The sequence below is a fragment of the Hemitrygon akajei genome, chromosome 6 (genome assembly GCF_048418815.1).
Source record: "Hemitrygon akajei chromosome 6, sHemAka1.3, whole genome shotgun sequence".
Lineage (NCBI taxonomy): Eukaryota > Metazoa > Chordata > Chondrichthyes > Myliobatiformes > Dasyatidae > Hemitrygon > Hemitrygon akajei.
Genome location: NC_133129.1, coordinates 163658880 through 163679431, shown reverse-complemented (window position 1 = coordinate 163679431; position 20552 = coordinate 163658880). Strand labels below are relative to the sequence as shown.

The 20552-nt window shown below is 42.1% G+C and overlaps 1 protein-coding gene across 5 annotated transcripts in view; it reads right to left on the bottom strand.

Moving 5' to 3' along the window:
* Positions 1–20552, bottom strand: part of bbox1 (butyrobetaine (gamma), 2-oxoglutarate dioxygenase (gamma-butyrobetaine hydroxylase) 1) — a 155444-nt gene that overhangs the window by 14851 nt on the left and 120041 nt on the right. For all 5 annotated transcript variants that reach the window (XM_073049695.1, XM_073049699.1, XM_073049698.1 and 2 more), the window contains one exon: positions 9898–10094. In XM_073049695.1, coding sequence (XP_072905796.1) covers positions 9898–10094 — 197 coding nt within the window. The remainder of the gene's footprint in view (positions 1–9897; positions 10095–20552) is intronic.

The following is a 20552-nucleotide window of genomic DNA, read 5'->3' as shown; positions in this document are numbered from 1 at the left end:
ATGACTCACATGAATAGTCACGGTGACTGCAATACATTCAGTATTGGCTGTTTATAAGAGTGAATATTCAGTGCTCACTCACAAACAAGATAAGTAAAAAATACAGTACTGTGCAAAAGTCTTAGGCACATCTGTACAGCTAAGATGTCCAAGACTTTTGCACAGTACTGTATTTGTCAACATGAAGTGGACAGCGAGTTTGGAAATCTGTCAGGGAACAAAGGATGTTGGGTATGATGAGGGTGAAGTGCCACAGGAGGGTGTGAGATGGGTGGCAGAGAAGGAGTGCCAGGGTGGGGTTGGTGCGGGTACAGACACACCAAACCCTGAGATACCAGCCAAGGTCATTTGATTCTAAACAATTGGTTTATTGATCACTACAGAAAGTCTATCTGGTGCTTCCTGCTCCCTGCGCTCTCCCTTCCCCTTTTCCCAACCATGATTCCCCTCTCCCTGCCCCCTTCCCACTCTCAGTCCACAAGAGAGACTCATATAAGAATTAGGTTTATTATCACTCCCATATGTCATGACATTTTGTGTGGTAGAAGTAGAATGTAATACATAAAATTACTACAGTACTGTGCAGAAGTCTCAGGTACCAGGGCTATATATATACCTGTATTTGCCTAAGACTTTGGCACAGTACTGTATATGCAGAAAAAAGACATTGCCAACTGGCCCAATCGTTATTATACCAATAATGAAGTGCATACCATGTCTGTGAGGATTTCAAAACTTGTTACCTAATCACATGTGTTCTCGTAATAGTCTAGCTGGCACCAAAGCTGGGAAAGCATCTCACTACTTTTGGGTTGTAAAAAAATATGTTCTGCTTCATTTGGCAGTAAAGATAATCATTATGCATCTTTTATTATTGGTGGTGATTTGAAGAATTGAGGGGCGGCACTGCATGTCACGTGCCAACAAAATTTTTGTCTGTGCCATAGGTTTGCCACGCCTGCCTTAGATTAAATGCTCAACCTTTTGTCTTTGGTATTGGAAATGCAAATTTTTATGGACATTCACAGTTAAGTCTGTGAACAGCTGAAACAAACGCCCTCCTTCACAAAGCAGTTTCTTCTTGCTAACTTTGTATGCCCAGCCATTGCGATTGGCTTCTCAATGTGTGGGTATAACTTAACTCAACAGAGCGAATTCACTAAATTAGTAAAAGGAGGGCTAATCAACACAGAGTACAGCAACACAACCCATCTGGTCAAAGATCTTCAATATAGACACAAACTTCACTTCTTTGAGATATCTTCACTTCACAGCTTCCAACCTTGTCATGCTTCAGGCCTACACGGCCTGCTGCTGTCATCTACCCCAGATCTACAAGCATCTGTATAGGCAACCCCATTGTTCTCAGCCGCTCTTGTTCCAATGAACAGATTTCCTCCTACCTCAATTCCATCATTCTCCCCGGCCAAGTTTCTTCCCACTTTAATTTGAGTCAATTTGGAGGCCTTCAGCAGTTTCCAATTTCCTGGTCCCAACTGGTTCATTTTCACCAAAGACATACAATCCCAGTACATCTCCATAGCACAATGGTGAGTTTGGGGGAACTCTGTTTCTTCCAGTCAGATGTCTAACTGATTGCCCTTCACCAGCACACTTCTTTTCCTGGCTGAACTTGCCCTCCAACTCCACTCACCTTTTCCAGATCAAAGGTGCAGTTTTGGTACTCATATGGGGCCCAGCCTACATCTTTAGCCTTCTGAGCTCAACATTAAGTTCACCAACTTTGGATAACTTACTCTTTATTACAGCATCTTGTCAAAGGCCTTCTGAAGTTTCAAGTAAACAACACTCACTGACGCTCCTTTCTCCACTCTGCTTGTTATTGTATCTCCTCAAAGAATTCCAACAATTTTGTCAGGCAAACTTCCCCCTTAAGCAAACCATGCTGACTTCGGCCTACTTTATCATGTGTCTCCAGGGTAAATACAAGCAGGCTTTTTCCACTGAGGTTGTGTGATACTACAACTAGAGGTCATGGGTTAAGGGTGATAGGAGAAATGATTAAGGGGAACACAGAGGGAACTTCTTCACTCAGGGTGGTGAGAGTGTGAATGAGGAACTTGGAAAGGTACATAGATAGGAGGAGTATGCAGGGCTATGGTCAGGTGCAGGTCGATGGGACTAGGCAGATTAATGATTTGGCATGGACTGTTTCTGTGCTGTAGAGTTCTATGACTTCATGACTCTATAACCACTGAAGCCAGGCTAACTGGCCTATAATTTCCTTTTATCTGGGTCCCTCTTTTCTTAAAGAGTGGAGTGACATTTGCAGTTGTCTAGTCCCCTAGAGCCATTTCAGAATCTAGTGATTCTTGAAAGATCATTATTAATGCCTGCATAATCACCTCAGCTACCTCTTTCAGATCAGTCAAGGTGACTTATCTATGTACTTTAAGACGTTTCAGCTTCCCAAGCATCTTCTCCTTTGTAATAACAACTACACTCGCGTCTGCCCTGACACTCTCGAATTTCTGGCATACAGCTCGTGTTTTCCACAGTGGAGAATGACGCAAAATACATATTAAGTTCATTTGCCATTAATTTGGCCACCATCACTACCTTTCCAGCAGGCCAATATCTACTCTTGCTTCTCTTTTACTCTTCATATATCTGAAAAAAACTTTTAGATATCCTCTTTTATATTATTGGCTCTTTTACCTTCATATTTGATCTTTTCTTTCATTATGGCTTTTTTAGTTGACTTCAGTTGGTTTTAAAAGCTTCCCAATCCTCTACCTTCCCATTAATTTTTGCTATGTTATATGCCCCCTTCTTTGCTTTCATGTTGTATCTGACTTACCTTGTCAGCCATAGTTGCCTTATCCTCCCTCTTTAATACTTCATTATCTTTGGTATGTATCTATTCTGTGCCTTCTGAATTGCTCCCAGAAATCCAGCCATTGCTCTTCTACCACCATCCTGCTACTGTCCCAAACAGCTCCAACCAGCTCCTGTCTCATGACTCTGTAAACCCCTGTTCTCCACTATTAATACTGATACATCTGACTTTACCTTCTCCCTCTCAAACAGCAGGGTGAATTCAATCATATTATGATCACTACATCCTAATGGTTCCTTTACCTTAAGCTCCCTAATCAAATCTGGTTCATTAAGTAACACCCAATTCAGAAATGCCTTTCCCCCAGTGGGCTCAACCTCAAGTTGCTTTAAAAAAGCATCTCATTGGCATTCTACAAGTCCCCTCTCTTAAAAGAAAGCGCCAATCTAATTTTCCCAATCTTCCTGCATATTCAAATTCCCATGATTAATTTTTTTACATGCCTTTTCTGTGTCCTGTTGTAATTTTGTACCCCACATCCTGGCTACTGTTTAGAGGTCTGTATATAATTCCCTTCAGGGTCTTTTTAGCCTTACAGTTTCTTAACTTTGCCCACACGGATTCTACATCTTCTGATCCTATGTCACCTCAGCTTAAGGATATCATTTCATTTTTACCAACAGAGCAACCCCACCCTCTCTGCCGACTTGCTTGTTCTTATGACACAATGTGTATCCTTGGATGTTAAATTTCCAACTATGTTCTTCTTTCAGCCATGATTCAGTAATGCCCACAAGGTTGACCTGTCAATCTCTAACTGTTCCACAAGATCATTTACCTTATTCTATATACTGCATGTATTCAAATTTAAAACCTTCAGTGCTGTATTCATCATCCTTTTTGCTTTAGTCCCCATGTTACATTTTATCTCATCCCATTGACTGCAATTTTGCCCTATTATCTGCCTGTCCTTCTTCACAGTCTCACTACTGTTACATACCCCGTGGGTATCTTGTGACTGTCTTATGACCATGATGTAATTGAGTATCTGGTGAGCATGATGTAATGGTCTTGTGATGGTGGGGTGATATGATTTCCCTCCAGTGTGAGGTCACATGATGTAATTTTCCCACCAGTGGGAGGTCATGTGATGGACTGTTCCAACAGGTATAAAACGGGAAAGCCTTGCTGTGACGCAGATTAATTCATTGTTTAATTCGTCAGTTACTCCGTTATGCTGCATATTCGTCTCATGACGCAGTTTTGTTTTAAAGTGGAGTTTTACTTTCTACTGTAAGTTGTGCTGGCAGTTTTTCAAATCACTGCTAGTTATGTTTGATGTATCTTCGATTTAATTTTAAAGTCTTATTGGAGAGTGAAGATTTACCAAAGTACGGGAACCAGAAGGATCAAGTAAAGTTGGTGTCGTCGGCAGTAATACAGGATCAACCTTATTGTATCTTCGTTCAAAGAGATAATAACCTGCATCCGCGATAATCCCTGCTGTAAGAGCAGAAAGAGTTGGGCGCAGTGTTACTCGTCAAGGAAAAGGTCAGTTCCTTTAAGCCGTTTTTATTTCCTTCATTGTAAATCCTTCGGGCAAGGCATGTTTTGGCTGGGATCAGCAGTAATGTCACGTGTCAAGGAATTTCTTACTTCAAGGAAGTCTCTCCTAATTGACTGTAAAATCATTTGGACTTTCGCAATTGCCACTTTAAGAACTGTGTTCGCATTTATCGCTTTAAGAATTGTGATATCACAAATCAATATGTTGTGAAAAAAGATCACTCCCTCTTGTCACTCCCTACTTGTACATAGTTCTTTCCTTTTGCTTGTTTTTTCTTTCCACTCTTTTCTATAAGTGTATACCTCAGATAAATACTTTGTGGAGATTTGTGATATATATGATTATGTGATATATATGTACAATGTCTGAAATACATCTTATGGAGATGTTTGTTTGATGATGAACTTCAATAAAAAAAATAAATTACAAAAAAAAGAACTGTGTTCGCATTTATCGCTTTAAGAACTGTTCGAGTTGCCGTATAGCAGTTAACTTCCGGTTAAGTTAGTCGTTTGTTTACTTTTCATTTTTCTTGAGCAGTGTTTACTAAATGTTTATTTGTTTATAAAACTGGACTCAATTCTATATTCATTGTTGCCATATCGTAACACTAACATTGCATCTACTTGTATATGAACTGTCCCAACTCAGCCCTAACACACTGATTCCCATCCCTATGCTAAATTAGCTTAAACCCTCCCCAACAGCTCTAGAAAACCTGTCTGCAAGGATATTGGTCCCTCTTGGGTTTTAGGTGTAACCCATCCTTTTCGTGCAGGTGACACCTTCCCCAAAAGAGATCTCAATGATCCAGAAATCTGAAATCCTGCCCCCTGCACTAACTGCTCAGCCGCGCATGCATCTGCCAAATCATCCTATTGCTATCCTCACTGGCTTGTGACACAGGCAGTCCCAATACACAATGCATCTCCTTGTATATAAGCTGCCCCATCTTCACTCTGGTTCCCATCCCCATTCTTCCGGACTTAATAAACGCCTGTATAGACTCCTGACGAGGGGTTTCAGCCTGAAACGTCAACTGTTTTTTCCTTTGCATAGATGCTGCCTGACCTGCTGTGTTTCTCCAGCATTTTGTATGTGTTACACGTATTGAGTTGTTGAGAATAGAAGAAACACAAATCACATATGCCAGGCAAAGTGAAACAGAGAAGTGGGGTGAGATCTATGGAACCTGTGAGGAGAAGATATTTCCTGAAATGATTAAGCTCTCTACTTTGGCTTGAGGCCTGCAACAGAACAAAGCACAACATGAAGTGCAATAGCTGTAGCTTATGCTGGGCATTGTTGTATATCATAGGAGCCCAAAGATAGAAGGCAAAGTAAGAGTGAGATGGAGAATTAAAGCAACAGCTAACTAGAGACAGTGGGTTGACCTTGTGGACTATATGACAATTTCTCCAAGGAAGAAGAGAGCATGCCGAAAGCACTGGATGCCACAGACTAGAAGAAATGCAATTTATTTGCTGCTTCTGTTTATTTCAACATTCAGCGGAAAAAAAATCTACTTCTGTTCTACTTATTTACTCAGTCTCTTGGGATTGAGGACTTGCCTCCATTCCTGGTCTGTTAGTTCTGAGCCTGATAATGAGGCCATCCTTGAACTATGATTGTGGGTCCTGACTCTTCAGCCAAAAAAACGTGTGGGTGGAAATTGTATGATTTTTTGTATTATGGGATAGCTGATAACTACCAACTATAATGTGGGCTTCACAGAGGAAAGTTATGAAGGAAGTACATGAGAGACAAAATGGAATAGAAGCAGACAATTTAAAAAAACATTTAATTGGGGTGGGGGAAATGTGATGCTATTAGGCAGAAACTTGGGAGCATAAATTGGGATCAGATGTTCTCAGGGAAATGCATGGCAGAAATGTGGCAAATGTTTAGGGAATATTTGCATGGTGTTCTGCATAGGTACGTTTCATTGAGGTAGGGAAAGGATGGTAGGGTAAAAGAACCATGGCTTACAAAGGATGTAGTAAATCTAGTTAAGAAGAAAAGCTCAAGAACGGTTCAAGAAACTGGGTACTGTTAGAGCTGTAGAAAATGACAAGGTTGTCAGGAAGGAGCTGAAGAATGAAATTATCAGAGCAGAAGGGGCCATGAGAAGGCCTTGGTGAGCAGGATTAAGGAAAACCCCAAGGCATTCTACAAGTATGTGAAATGCAAGAGGATGAGCCATGTGAGAATAGAACCAATCAGGTGTGATAGTGGAAATGTGTGCAGAGTCGGAGGAAGTTAGGGAGGGACTTATTGAATACTTCGCTTCATTATTCACTAGAGACAAGGGCACTGGCAATTGTGGGAATGACTTACAGCGGACTGCAATGCTTGAGCATACAGACATTAAGAAAGAGGATGTAATGGAACTTTAAAAAGCATTAAGAGATAATTTGCCTGGTCAGAATCAGAATCAGGTTTATTATCACTGGCATGTGATGTGAAATTTGTTAACTTAGCAGCAGCAGTTCAATGCAATACACAATCTAGCAGAGAGAGAAAAAAAATAAAATAAAACATAATAAATAAACAAGTAAATCAATTATATATATTGAATAGATTATTAAAAAATGCACAAAAATAGAAATACTGTATATTAAAAAAGTGAAGTAGTGTCCAAGGGTTCAATGCCCATTTAGGAATCGGACAGCAGAGAGGAAGAAGCTGTTTCTGAATTGCTGAGTGTGTGCCTTCAGGCTTCTGTACCTCCTACCTGACAGTAACAGTGAGAAAAGGGCATGCCCTGGGTGCTGGAGGTCTTTAATAATGGACGCTGCCTTTCTGAGACACCGCTTCCTAAAGATGTCCTGGGCACTTTGTAGGTTAGTGCCCAAGATGGAGCTGACTAGATTTACAACCTTCTGTAGTTTCTTTTGGTCCTGTGCAGTAGCCCCTCCATGCCAGACAGTGATGCAGCCTGTCAGAATACTCTCCATGGTACAACTATAGAAGTTTTTGAGCGTATTTGTTGACATGCCAAATCGCATCAACCTCATAATAAAGTATAGCAGCTGTCTTGCCTTCTTTATGACTACATCGATATGTTGGGACCAAGTTAAATCCTCAGAGATCTTGACACCCAGGAACTTGAAGCTGCTCACCCTCCCCACTTCTGATCCCTCTATGAGGATTGGTATGTGTTCCTTTGTCTTACCCTTCCTGAAGTCCACAATCAGCTCTTTTGTCTTACTGACGTTGAGTGCCAGGTTGTTGCTGCAGCACCATTCCACTAATTGGCATATCTCACTCCTGTACGCCCTCTCGTCACCACCTGAGATTCTACCAACAATGGTCAGCAAATTTATAGATGGTGTTTGAGCTATGCCTGGCCACACAGTCATGTGTAAACAGAGAGTAGAGCAGTGGGCTAAGCACACACCTGAGGTGTGCCAGTGTTGTCAGCGAAGAGGATGTGTTATCACCAATCCGCACAGACTGTGGTCTTCTGGTTAGGAAGTCAAGGATCCAATTACAGAGGGAGGTACAGAGGCCCAGGGTCTGCAACTTCTCAATCAGGATTGTGGGAAAGATGATATTAAATACTGAGCTATAATCGATGAACAGCATCCTGACGTAGGTGATTGTGTTGTCCAGGTGGTCTAAGGCCGTGTGAAGAGCCATGGAGATTGTGTCTGCCGTTGACCTATTGTGATGATGGGCAAATTGTAATGGGATATACCGCAGGCTACTGTGGGAGGCGAGGGAAGAGATTGCTGAGCATCTGCATCATCAATAGGGAGAAGTACCAGAGGACTGGAGGGTTGCAAATGTTGATCTTTTGTTCAAGGAAGGGAGCAGAGATAATCCAGGAAATTATACACCAGTGAATCTGACTTCAGTGGTGGGCAAGTTGTTGGAGAAGATCTCAAGAGGCAGGATTTATGAGCATTTGGAGAGACATAATCTGATTAGGGATAGTCAGCATGGCTTTGTCAAGAGCAGGTCATGCCTTACTAGCCTGATTGAATTCTTTGAGGATGTAACAAAACATGCTGATGAAGGTAGAGCAGTGGATGTAATGTATATGGATTTCAGTAAGGCATTTGATAAAGTTCCCCATGCAAGTCTCATTCAGAAAGTAAGGAGGCATAGGATCCAAGGAGACCTTGCTTAGTGGATCCAGAATTGGCTTGCCCACAGAGGGCAAAGGATGGCTATAGATGGTTCATATTCTGCGCAGAGGTTGGTGACCAGTGGTGTTCTGCTGGGATTTGTTCTGTGACCCCTCATATTTGTGATTTTTATAAATGACCTGGATGATGAAATAGAAGGGTGGGTTAGTAAGTTTGCTGATGACACAAAAGTTGGGTGTGTTGTGGATAGTCTGGAAGGTTGTCAGAGGTTACAGTGGGACATCGATAGGATGCAGAACTAGGCTGAGAAGTGGCAGATGGTGTTCAACCCAGATAAGTGTGAAGTGGTTCATTTTGGTAGGTCAAATTTAAAGACAATATAGTACTACTGGTAAGAGTCTTGGCAGTGTGGAGGATCAGAGAGATCTTAGGACACTCAAAGCGGCTGCACAGGTTCACAGTGTTGTTAAGAAGGCGTATGGTATGTTGGCTTTCATCAACCATGGAACTGAGTTCAAGAGCTGTGAGATAATGTTACAGCTATATAAGACCTTGGTCAGACCCAACTTGGAGTATGTGTTCATTTCTGGTCACCTCACTACAGGAAAGGATGTGGATACTACAGAGAGAGTGCAGAGGAGATTTATAAGGATGGTGACTGGATTGGACAGCGTGCCTTATGAGAATAGGTTGAGTGAACTTGGCCTTTTCTGCTTGGAGCGATGGAGGATGAGAGGGGACCTGATAGAGGTGTACAAGATGATGAGAGGCATTGATCGTGTGGATAGCCAGAGGCTTTTTCCCAGGGCTGAAATGGAGGGGGCACAGCTTTAAAGTGCTTGGAAGTAGGTACAGGGAGGACATCAGTGATAAGTTTTTAACTCAGAGTGTGGTGGGTGTGTGGAATGCACTGCCAGCAATGGTGGTAGAGGCGGATACAATAGGGTATTTTAAGAGACTCTTAGGATAGGTACACGGAGCTTAGAAAAACAGAGCGCTATACAGTAGGGAAATTCTAGACAGTTTCTAGAGTCGTTTACATGGTCAGCACAACATTGTGGGTCAAAGGGCCTGTAATATACTGTAGATTTTTATATTCTATAAAGAGTGCAACTGTGAAATGCTTCAGTACCCGAGGAACCATTCACCAGCCTGCCTGTGCTGTGGGGGACAGATTAATTTAATGCATTGCATTTCGTAAATAGGCCTTAAACTAAATGAAAGGAAGGAGATGCAGGAAATGTTCTTCCATCTAATAAAATGACAGTCACAATTGTACAATCAGCAACATAAGAAACTGATGCCAATTTGGCAGTGAACTGGCTGAGGGGTGAAAGCCAAGTAATTTTCTAGGACATAACATTTGCTTTAAAAAAACCCACTGGTTCACAAGAGATTTTGATTAAATTATCTCACCCACTTGTTTTTGTACTTACTCAATAATTTTGTGCTTAGACTGAAGAGAGAAATCACAGTAATCTACTCCAATGTCCGTAAAGTCAACAAAAACAGAGGTAAGGATTTCGAAAGCCTCAGGATTCAGCCGTCTAAGTTGATTGGCAACATGGAATCCATCTACAATCACTGTTTCACCTCCAGCAACTGCCTTTTTTATGCAGTGAAGGAACTGGACCTGGGCCAAAACAGAAGGGCATGATAACAGTCACAGAATATTTAAGGCACATCTTACTAATGTTACACTTTATGCAGGTGCTTGTAATTTTATCGCACATTATTTCTACAAGTTCTCTGTAGTCAATGGACAAATTACTTCCAAAATGTACAATTAAGATTATTTTAATAATTTATATGTAAATTTCTACGAAACAACAGATTACCAAATATCTGGAAAAGCAAACCGATGTCTTTGCCAAAGACACAAGAGAGTGCAGACTCTGGAATCTGGAGTAACACAAGGACAGTGGGCCAAGCAGCAGCTTGAGAGGAAAAGGAATTACTGATGTTTCCGGTTGAAACCATGCGTGAGGACTGAGAGGACAGAAAGGAGCCAGTGGAGGGGTGAAGATGGAGGGGCAGGTTGAACTAGAACAGGGTACAATTGGGAGATGGAGTGGAGACAAACAAGGAGATGCAGATGGATCAAGCCAGGGGAGAGGAGTGTGAAGGTGGATACAGCCTCTGGAATGTGATTAGCAGGAACACCATGTTACCAGTGATGCAAAAATAAAACATCCTAATGTCATTACCCAAAATCATGAATTGCACATTTTTGAATAGGTGCCATAGATTTCTTCCATCCTAGCTCCAAGAATATCAGTGACTTTCTGAAAAAACACTGCACTCCTAGTCACATAACTCACAACTACCATACTGTCTTCTTTAGCTTCACAGCCAGCTACAGTTTCAAAGGCACAAATACAAATTCTTTAAAGTTGAAAATAAATGTATTATCAAAGTACATATATGTCACCATATACTACCCTGAGGTTCATTTTCATGCAGTCATTCACAGTAAATACAAAGAAACACAATAGAATCAATGTAAAAACACACACAGCAAAGATGGGCAACCAGTGTGCAAGTACAATAAACATCAATAACATGAGTTTATAGAGTCCTTGAAAGTGAGTCAATAGGTTGTTTAATCAGTTCAGTGTTGGGATGGGTGAAGACGTTCCCCTCTGGTTCAAGAGCCTGATGGTTGAAGGGAAATAACTGTTTCTAAACCTGGTGATGTGAATGCTGAGGCTCCTGTAGCTCCTTGCTGATGGCAGCAGTGAGAAGAGAGCATGGCCCGGGCGGTGGGGGTCCTTGATGATGGATGATGCTTTCCTGCGACAATGCTCCTTGTGCTAGGTGGTGGGTGGGGCTTTACCCGAAGTGGACCGGGGCTGTGTCCATTACTTTTTGTAGTTTTTTTTCATTTGGGGAACTGGTGTTTCCATACCAGGCCATGATGTAACCAGTTGATATATTCTCCACCGTGCATCTATAGAAGTGTGTCAAAGTTTTAAATGACATGCCAAATCTTCACAAACTTCTAAGAATATAGAAACAGTGCTGCAGATTCTTTGTCAGATTCAGAACCAAGTTTAATATCACTGGCATGTGTGATGAAATTTGTTGTTCTATGGCAGCAGTACTTTTTCATACATAACTGTAAATTACAGTAAATATATATATAAAGTTAAATTAATTAAGTAGTACAAAAAAAGAAAAGAATGGTGAGGTAGCGTTCATGGCTTCAATGTCCATTCAGAAATCTGATGGCAGGGGAGAGGAAGCTATTCCTGAATTGTTGTGTGTGCCTTCAGGCTCCTGGGTTTCCTCCCCAATGGTACCACTGAGAAGAGGGTATGCCCTGGTCCTAAATGATGGATGCCGCCTTTTTGAGGCATCGCTCCCTGAAGATGTCTTGGATGCTGGAGAGGCTAGCGCCCATGAGGAGCTGACTGAATTCACAACTTTCAGCAGTTTCTTTGAATCCTGTGCAGTACTGATCCCAAACCAGACAGAGATGCTTTGTAATGGCAGTTGTGCACTGACTCAGGACAGATCACCTGAAGTGATAATGCCATGGAATTGGAAATTGCTGACTCTCTCCACTTCTGCTCCCCTGATGAGGACTGGCTCATGGACCTCCGATTTCCTCCTCCTGTAGTCAATGGTCAGCTTTTTGGTTTTGCTGACATTGAGTGAGAGGTTCTTGTGGCATCATTCAGCCAGATTTTCAATCTCTCTGCTAACATGCTGATTCGTCGCTCCTTTGATTCAACCAACAACAGCGGTGCCAACAACAAACTTAAGTATTACAGTGAAGCTGTACTTTGCCTCAGTGCCATATGTATAAAGTGAGTAGAGCAGGGGCTAAGAACACAGCCTTATTCTGCATGAAACCTGACTGCTTTTCTGATATGCACTGGATCACCAGCGTGACGTTCAAACTTATGCCCAGAAAAGGAGAAGGAATACAAACATAATACAGTCATTGACGAATGGAATCCAACAAGGGTCAAGGCAAGCACTAATGGTTTGCAATGTACTACAGTGGTTCATTCAAGCTCGTTCAGAAGGCCTTCCAGTTTCCGGTCCCATTCTCAAAGCTCAAGCCAAGAAGTTTGACAAGCAGATCAACGGAGAAACCTCACAGTTCAAAGCTAGCAATGGATGGTTAGACCGGTCTAAATGCCGTCACGGGATTTCTCAAGTGTTAGTGTCAACTATAACTATAGCACCGGCGGAGGCAAGTGTACTGGTTCTCGAGCCACAAGAAGATGATACAGTAATGAAGAGCCTCCACCCCCACCCCCAAAAGTGTCTGAAGCCACTGAACACCTCGAGGCAGCCTCCATTGTCTGGAGACCCAGGAGGTGGACCACATAGAAACCCTCCAACTCAGAAGCATTCTAGATTTCGCTCGCAGCCAGCAACATGCTACGTTCAAGCAAGGAACACTCGATCACTTTTTTAAGAAATAAACTGTAAGTTGTTTACAATATATATTAATGATTTAGACGAGGGAATTAAATGCAGCATCTCCAAGTTTGCGGATGACACGAAGCTGGGCGGCGGTGTTAGCTGTGAGGAGGATGCTAAGAGGATGCAGGGTGACTTGGATAGGTTAGGTGAGTGGGCAAATTCAAGGCAGATGCAATTTAATGTGGATAAATGTGAGGTTATCCACTTTGGTTGCAAGAACAGGAAAACAGATTATTATCTGAATGGTGGCCGATTAGGAAAAGGGGAGGTGCAACGAGACCTGGGTGTCATTGTACACCAGTCAATGAAGGTGGGCATGCAGGTACAGCAGGCGGTGAAAAAGCCAAATGGTATGTTGGCATTCATAGCAAAAGGATTTGAGTACAGGAGCAGGGAGGTTCTACTGCAGTTGTACAAGGCCTTGGTGAGACCGCACCTAGAGTATTGTGTGCAGTTTTAGTCCCCTAATCTGAGGAAAGACATTCTTGCCATAGAGGGAGTACAAAGAAGGTTCACCAGATTGATTCCTGGGATGGCAGGACTTTCATATGAAGAAAGACTGGATCGACTAGGCTTATACTCACTGGAATTTAGAAGATTGAGGGGGTATCTTATTGTAACGTATAAAATTCTAAAGGGATTGGACAGGCTAGATGCAGGAAGATTGTTTCCGATGTTGGGGAAGTCCAGAACGAGGGGTCACAGTTAAAGGATAAAGGGGAAGCCTTTTAGGACCGAGATGAGGAAAAACTTCTTCACACAGAGAGTGGTGAATCTGTGGAATTCTCTGCCACAGGAAACAGTTGAAGCTGGTTCATTGGCTATATTTAAGAGGAAGTTGGATATGGTCCTTGTGGCTAAAGGGATCAGGGGGTATGGAGGGAAAGTAGGTACAGGGTTCTGAGTTGGATGATCAGCCATGATCATACTGAATGGCGGTGCAGGCTTGAAGGGCCGAATGGCCTACTCCTGCATCTATTTTCTATATTTCTATGTTTCTATGATGATTGCTAAGATTCTTGAATGGTTTTATTTATTGTTTTGTGTATTAAAAAGCTTTACTAAAAATTAATTTGTGTTCTAATTTCTACAGTAACGACAACGATTTATTTGTGGAATTCTTTAATTCAAAGGTAATCTACTTGCCAGAAGGTAAATGTGCAAAAAAAAAGGGTCAAATAGGGCCAAAATAGGGGTGTTTTAGGATGTTACGTCAACATTGGGTCAATTTGAATGCTGATTTTCTTGAACCCTGATTTAGCGCTTTTATTGCAATGGCATTTTATGGACCGAAACGATCACATTATAATGGGGTTTCACTGTATATTACAGTACTATGCAAAAGTCTTAGGCACATATATATAGCTAGAGTGCCTAAGACCTTTACACAGTACTGTAGTAATTTTATGTATTGCATTGTATTGCTGCCACAAAAATAAAATCATGGCACGTATGAGTGATGATAAACCTGATTCTGACACGGGTCTCTATTGTGGACTAAGAGTGGGAAACGTACAGGGAGAGGGGAATCATGGTTGGGAAATAGGGAAGGGAGAGAGGGAATGAATGGGAATTATCAGAAAGATATTCTGTGACGATCAATAATCCAATTGTTTGGAATCAAATGACCTTGTCTGATGTCTCAGGCTTGGGTGTGTCTGTACCCGCACCACCCCCACCCCTGGCACTCCTCTGCCACCTGTCCCACACCCTCCATGTGGGGTTCCATTTTTTGCTTCACCAGATTTACAAACGCACTCTCCACTCCATCCATCACATTTTGTACATATTCTATGTAGATGGTACATTAATGCTAATAATGTTACCATAGTAGCCCAAGGGATTAGCACGACAGAATTGCAGTTGTTACTTATTGACAGACTGTCTCCACAAATATCAACTACAGCTGAGTGTCAATAAATCATGATCATCATTAAAAAGGCCAAAATGAACAGAGACACAAGAGATTCTGTAGATACTGGAAATCATGTGTGAGTCACACAAAATGCTGAAGGAACTCAACAGGTCAGGCAGCAACTATGGAGGGAAATGAACAGTTGACCTATCGGACTGAGATTCCTCACCAGGAAAGGATGAATCCCGATGAGGTGGCTCAGTCCGAAATATTGACTGTTCATTTCCCTCCATAGATGCTGCTTGACCTGCTGAATTACTTCAGCAATTTGTGTTTGGTGCCACCATGGACTTAGGAAGGGGGCATCATTTTCTTCTCTGAGAATTATAATAGACTGCTTGCTAACAAATGCACTTTACATTCAGAAAGGCACTAATGAATTTGGATCTGCTTGAAGGTACCTCACTAGCATTAGTGGCTTTGAATTCAATGTACGAGAAGGAACACTGTTGCCAATGGATGTGCCTTGCAGAATATTGTGCTCCCGTCTCGGCCAGACATTGTTACTCTAATCAATGTGGCTTGTACATAACAGGATGTTGACATACAACAAATTATACAACTTACCCATGTCCTAATGTACTTGGGCATTAAACTAAGAAGCATGTAAGATTTCAGTACAGCTACTAGCAACAAAATAAAGCAAGTGACTCAAAACGTCAACTGATAAGAGAGGTTCCAAGATGTTCCAGGCATTTGTAAGTCAAACGAGGTACACTCAGCTCTACAAAGTTCACTAAAATCATCGTATTCACCATTAATAATTAACAACACAGAGGCTGAGTGCTATTTAAAGAACAATCTGTGCATCATCTTTCCCCAAATGAGGACATTTATACATAAGACATCGGAGCAGAATTCGGTCATATATTCGTCCATTGAGTCTGCTCTGCCATTTGATCATGGTTGATTTATTTACCCAGTCAACCCCATTATCCTGTTTTCTTCCCGTAACATTTGACACCCTTACTAATCAACTTACTAATCAAAAACGTATCAACCTCCACTTTAAATGTACCCAATGTCATGACTTCCACAGCTGTCTGTAGCAATGAATTCCAGATTCACCACCCTTAGGCTAAAGAAATTGCCCCATCCTCCTGCCACCCCACTAGGGGCCCTTTGACCTCACCTACCACCCACCAACCTCTGAGTCCAACATATAATCCTCCATAACTTCTGCCACCTCCAACAGGATCCCACCACCAAGCACATCTTTCCCTCCCCCCCTTTCTGCTTTCTGCAGGAACTGCTCCCTACGTGACTCCCTTGTCCACTTGTCCCCCCCATCCCTTCCCACCAAACTCCCTCCCGGCACTTATCCTTGTAAGTGGAACAAGTGCTACACTTGCCCATACACTTCCTCCCTCACCACCATTCAGGGCCCCAGACAGTCCTTCCAGGTGAAGCGACACTTCACCTGTGAGTCGGCTGATGTGGTATACTGTGTCCGGTGCTCCCGGTGTGGCCTTTTATATATTAGTGAGACCCGATGCAGACTGGGAGACCGTTTTGCTGAACACCTACGCTCTGTCTGCCAGAGAAAGCAGGATCTCCCAGTGGCCACACATTTTAATTCCACGTCCCATTCCCATTCTGATATGTCTATCCATGGCCTCATCTACTGTCAAGATGAAGCCACACTCAGGTTGGAGGAACAACACCTTATATACCGTCTGGGTAGCCTCCAACCTGATGGCATGAACATAGATTTCTCTAACTTCCAATAATGCCCCTCCTCCCCTTCTTACCCCATCCCTTATTTATTTATTATTTTTTCCCTTTTTTCCCTCTTCTCTGTCCCTCTCACAATCACGCCTTGCCTGCTCTCCATCTTCCTCTGGGGCTCCCCTCCCCCTTTCTTTCTCCGTAGGCCTCCAGTCCCATGATCCTCTCCCTTCTCCAGCTCTTCTCCAGCTCTACCCCTTTTGCCAATCAACCTTCCAGCTTTTAGCTTCATCCCTCCTCCTCCCCTCCCACTTTCAAATCTCTTACTATTTCTTCTTTTAGTTAATCCCGACGACGGGTCTCCGCCTGAAACGTCGACAGTGCTTCTTCCTTAGATGCTGCCTGGCCTGCTGTGTTCCACCAGCATTTTGTGTGTGTTGTCCCTCACTATTCAGCAGGTTTCAATGAGATCCCCTTCATTCTTCTAAGCTCCAGTGAGTACAGGCTCAGAGATGTCAAAAACTCCTCAGACATTAACCTTTTCATCCCCAGGATCATTTCTGTAAACCTCCTCTGGACCCTCTTCAATACCAGAACGTCCTTTCTTAGAAAAGAGACACTAAACTGCTTACAGTACTCCAAATGTGGTTGGACCAATGCCTTATAAAGCCTCAGCATTATGCCTCTGCTTTTATATAATAGTCCTCTTGAAATGAAAGCTAACATTGCATTTGCCTTCCTTACTACGAATGGATCCATCTGTAGTAAAGAAAGCATGGTCTATCTGTAAATGCAGAAGCATACTCCTTAAATTCAAATATTAACAAGGTATCAAGCACGTAACAAATTTCACAAGAGACTTCTCCTGTCTTTATATTCTGTCAAAATTTTGAGCTTCACCAGAAATGAAAGTATTCATATCAAGGTCTTGAACAACATCCAACCATGGGTTTCTTAGTTACAGAATGGGCTGAGGAGTTGAAACTATTTGCCATAGAGAAATGGAGAGGAAATGACTGAGTAGTTTCATAATTTCCAGCTGGTCAAGTTAGTCTTGAGATTACTTAATTTCCTCAAGAGATTTGAGAATATTTTTCTTAAAATTTAATCACAAATTCTTTATCCTATAGAGATCCACATTTTACAAATGCCAGTGGATTTTGTCACATTGGTAATCATGAATAATGCTGGCTTAAATAAATCCTCATGAAAAACAAAGATTTTGATTACTGGTAATGTTTTGATAATTGTAAGAAGAAAATTACTTTCAGTTATGCAAAAGGTGGGCATTTAGTTGTTGGCACAGAAGGAAGCTTTGAGCATAGGGGAAATAGGATACGTTTATGAAAATGAATTGAAATTTGAATCTTTTACACATTCAAAGTGTATTATTGAGCACTCCTCCTAAGCCATATATCTGTCCAGTAAGTGGAATTAAATTATTCTCTCTTACAAATCAATGGCTTTTTTTGCACTTGATACCGATTCAGTTACATTTTATATATTTCTTCCATCTGAAGAAAAACTGATTTTTAAGCTCACTATACAATGATTTCAAGCCCATAAAAATCTGATTTATCAATTATTTAAAATATTTCAACCTGTAGTGCACAAATATTGGCTTGTTAGGCATAGTTATTTCAATGGTCCTCCTTGGGTGGCAATGAGCTAAGTAAATGAACTTAAGTTTTTTCAATACAAAGCTGATATATGAAAAGGTGACATCTGTTACAATAGACTGATGTTTTTTTCCATTATTCAGATTTCCCTTTTGTACTCCTAACAAGCTTAAAACTTCATTCACAAAGCTGGAGAAACTCAGCAAGTCAGGCAGCATCTATGGAGGGGAATAAGCAGTCAACGTTTTGGGCCAAGACCCTTCATGAGGACTGGAAAGAAACGGGATAGAAGCCAGAAATAGAAAGTGAGGGAGCGGGAGGAGTACAAACTAGTAGGTGATAGGTGAGACCAGGTGAGGGGGGAAATGGGTGGATGGAGGAGGGAATTTCATAAGTAGCTTGGAGGGTATAGGTGGAAGAAGTAAGGGGCTGAAGACGGAATCTAAAAGAAGAGGACAGTGGACCATGAAAGAAAGGAAAAGAGGAGGTAGCTATGAGCAACCCCATACAGATTGGGGAACTACTTTGTTGAGCACCTTCGTTCCATCTGCTGCAAACGGCCGGATTTTTGGTGGCCGCCCTTTTCAATTCGATTTTTCATTCCCCTTCTGATGTGTCCGTCCACGGCCTCCTCTACTGCCACAATGAAGCTAAATTCAGGTTGGAGGAGCAACACCTCATATTCCGTTCAACCTGTCAACATGAACATCGATGTTTCTAACTTCTGGTAATTACTTCCCTCCTCCCCTTCTCTCTTTAGCTACTCCCCCATTCTGGTTATCCTCCCAATCCTTCTCTTCTCCTCACCTGCCCATCACTTCCCTCTGAGTCCCCTCTTCCCTCCCTTTATACTACAACCTACTGTCCTCTCATTTTCAATCCCTTTGCCTTAAGCCCTTTTCTTCTTCCACCTATCCCCTCCCAAGCTCTCACTTCATCCCTATCCTGCACCCAACCTTCTACCCCCTACACCTGGTCTCACCAATCACCTGCCAGACTATGCTCCTTTCTTTCCCCCCCCCCCCCCCACCTTCCTATACTGACTTCTGCCCTGTTCCTTTCCAGCCCCGATGAAGAGTCTCAGCCAAAACATTGACTGTTTATTCCTTTCTATAAATACTTCCTGACCTCCTGAGTTCCTCCAGCATCTTGTGTGTTGCACTTAATTTAGCATGCATTGCTTTGTCGCATTGGTGCAACTACACAAATGGAAGTATTTTAATATAGCTGGTTAGTTTTCAAGTTTTAATGCCAACAGATCAAATGAGTTGGATGAGGAAGTGGAGGGATGGGTTTGTAAATTTGCTGATGACACAAAGCTAGGGGGTGTGTGGATGGTGTGTGTGGAGGGCTGTCAGAGGTTACAGCAGCACATCGATAGGATGCAAAACTAGGCTGAGAAGTGGCAGATGGAGTTCAACCCAGATAAGTGTGAGGTGGTTCTTTTTGGTAGGTCAAATATGATGGCAGAATATAGTATTAACGGTAAGACTCTTGGCAGTGTGGAGGATCAGAGAGATCTTACGGTCTGAGCCCATAGGACACTCAAAGTGTGGTTAATAAGGCAGACAGTGCATTGGCCTTCATCAACCATGGGATTGAGTTTCAGAGCCAAGAGGTAATGTTGCAGCTATAGAGAACCCTGGTCAGACCTCACTTGGGAGTACTGTGCTCAGTACTGGTCACCTAACTACAGGAAAGATGTGGAAACTATAGAAAGAGTGCAGAGGAGATTTACAAGGATGTTGCCCGGATTGGGGAGCATGCCATATGAGAATAGGTTGAGTGAAATCGGCCTTTTCTCTTTGGAGCGGCGGAGGATGAGAGGTGACCTGATAGAGGTGTATAAGATGATGAGAGGCATTGATCATGTGGATAGTCAGAGGCTTTTTCCCAGGGCTGAAATGGCTAGCATGAGAGGGCACAGTTTTAAGGTGCATGGAAGCAGGTACAGAGGAGATGTCAGGGGTACGTTTTTTACACAGAGAGTGGTGAGTGCGTGCAATGGGCTGCCAGTGATGGTGGTGGAGGTGGATACGATAGGGTCTTTTTAAGAGACTCCTGGATAGGTACATGGAGCTTAGAAAAATAGAGGGCTATGGGTAACCCTAGGTAATTTCTAAAGTAAGTACATGTTCGGAACAGCATTGTGGGCTGAAGGGCCTGTATTGTGCTCTAGGTTTTCTATGTTTCTATCATTTGTAGCACTACATCTTTGCTTAATTCTGTAACTCTTTATGGTGCCACAATCCTTTAAAAATAATCAGATTCATCTGAACTATGTATAGTTAAATAAAGGTTTGTGCTAATCAAAAACTTAAATTGTAGTAATTTACTTTTTACTACTAACTTTGAGGATACATTTTTTTAAATCTTCCAGATGATCTGGCTTATGTCATGAAACATAGAATAATACCGCACAGCTATGTTGTTTTAATTTTCAGATTCC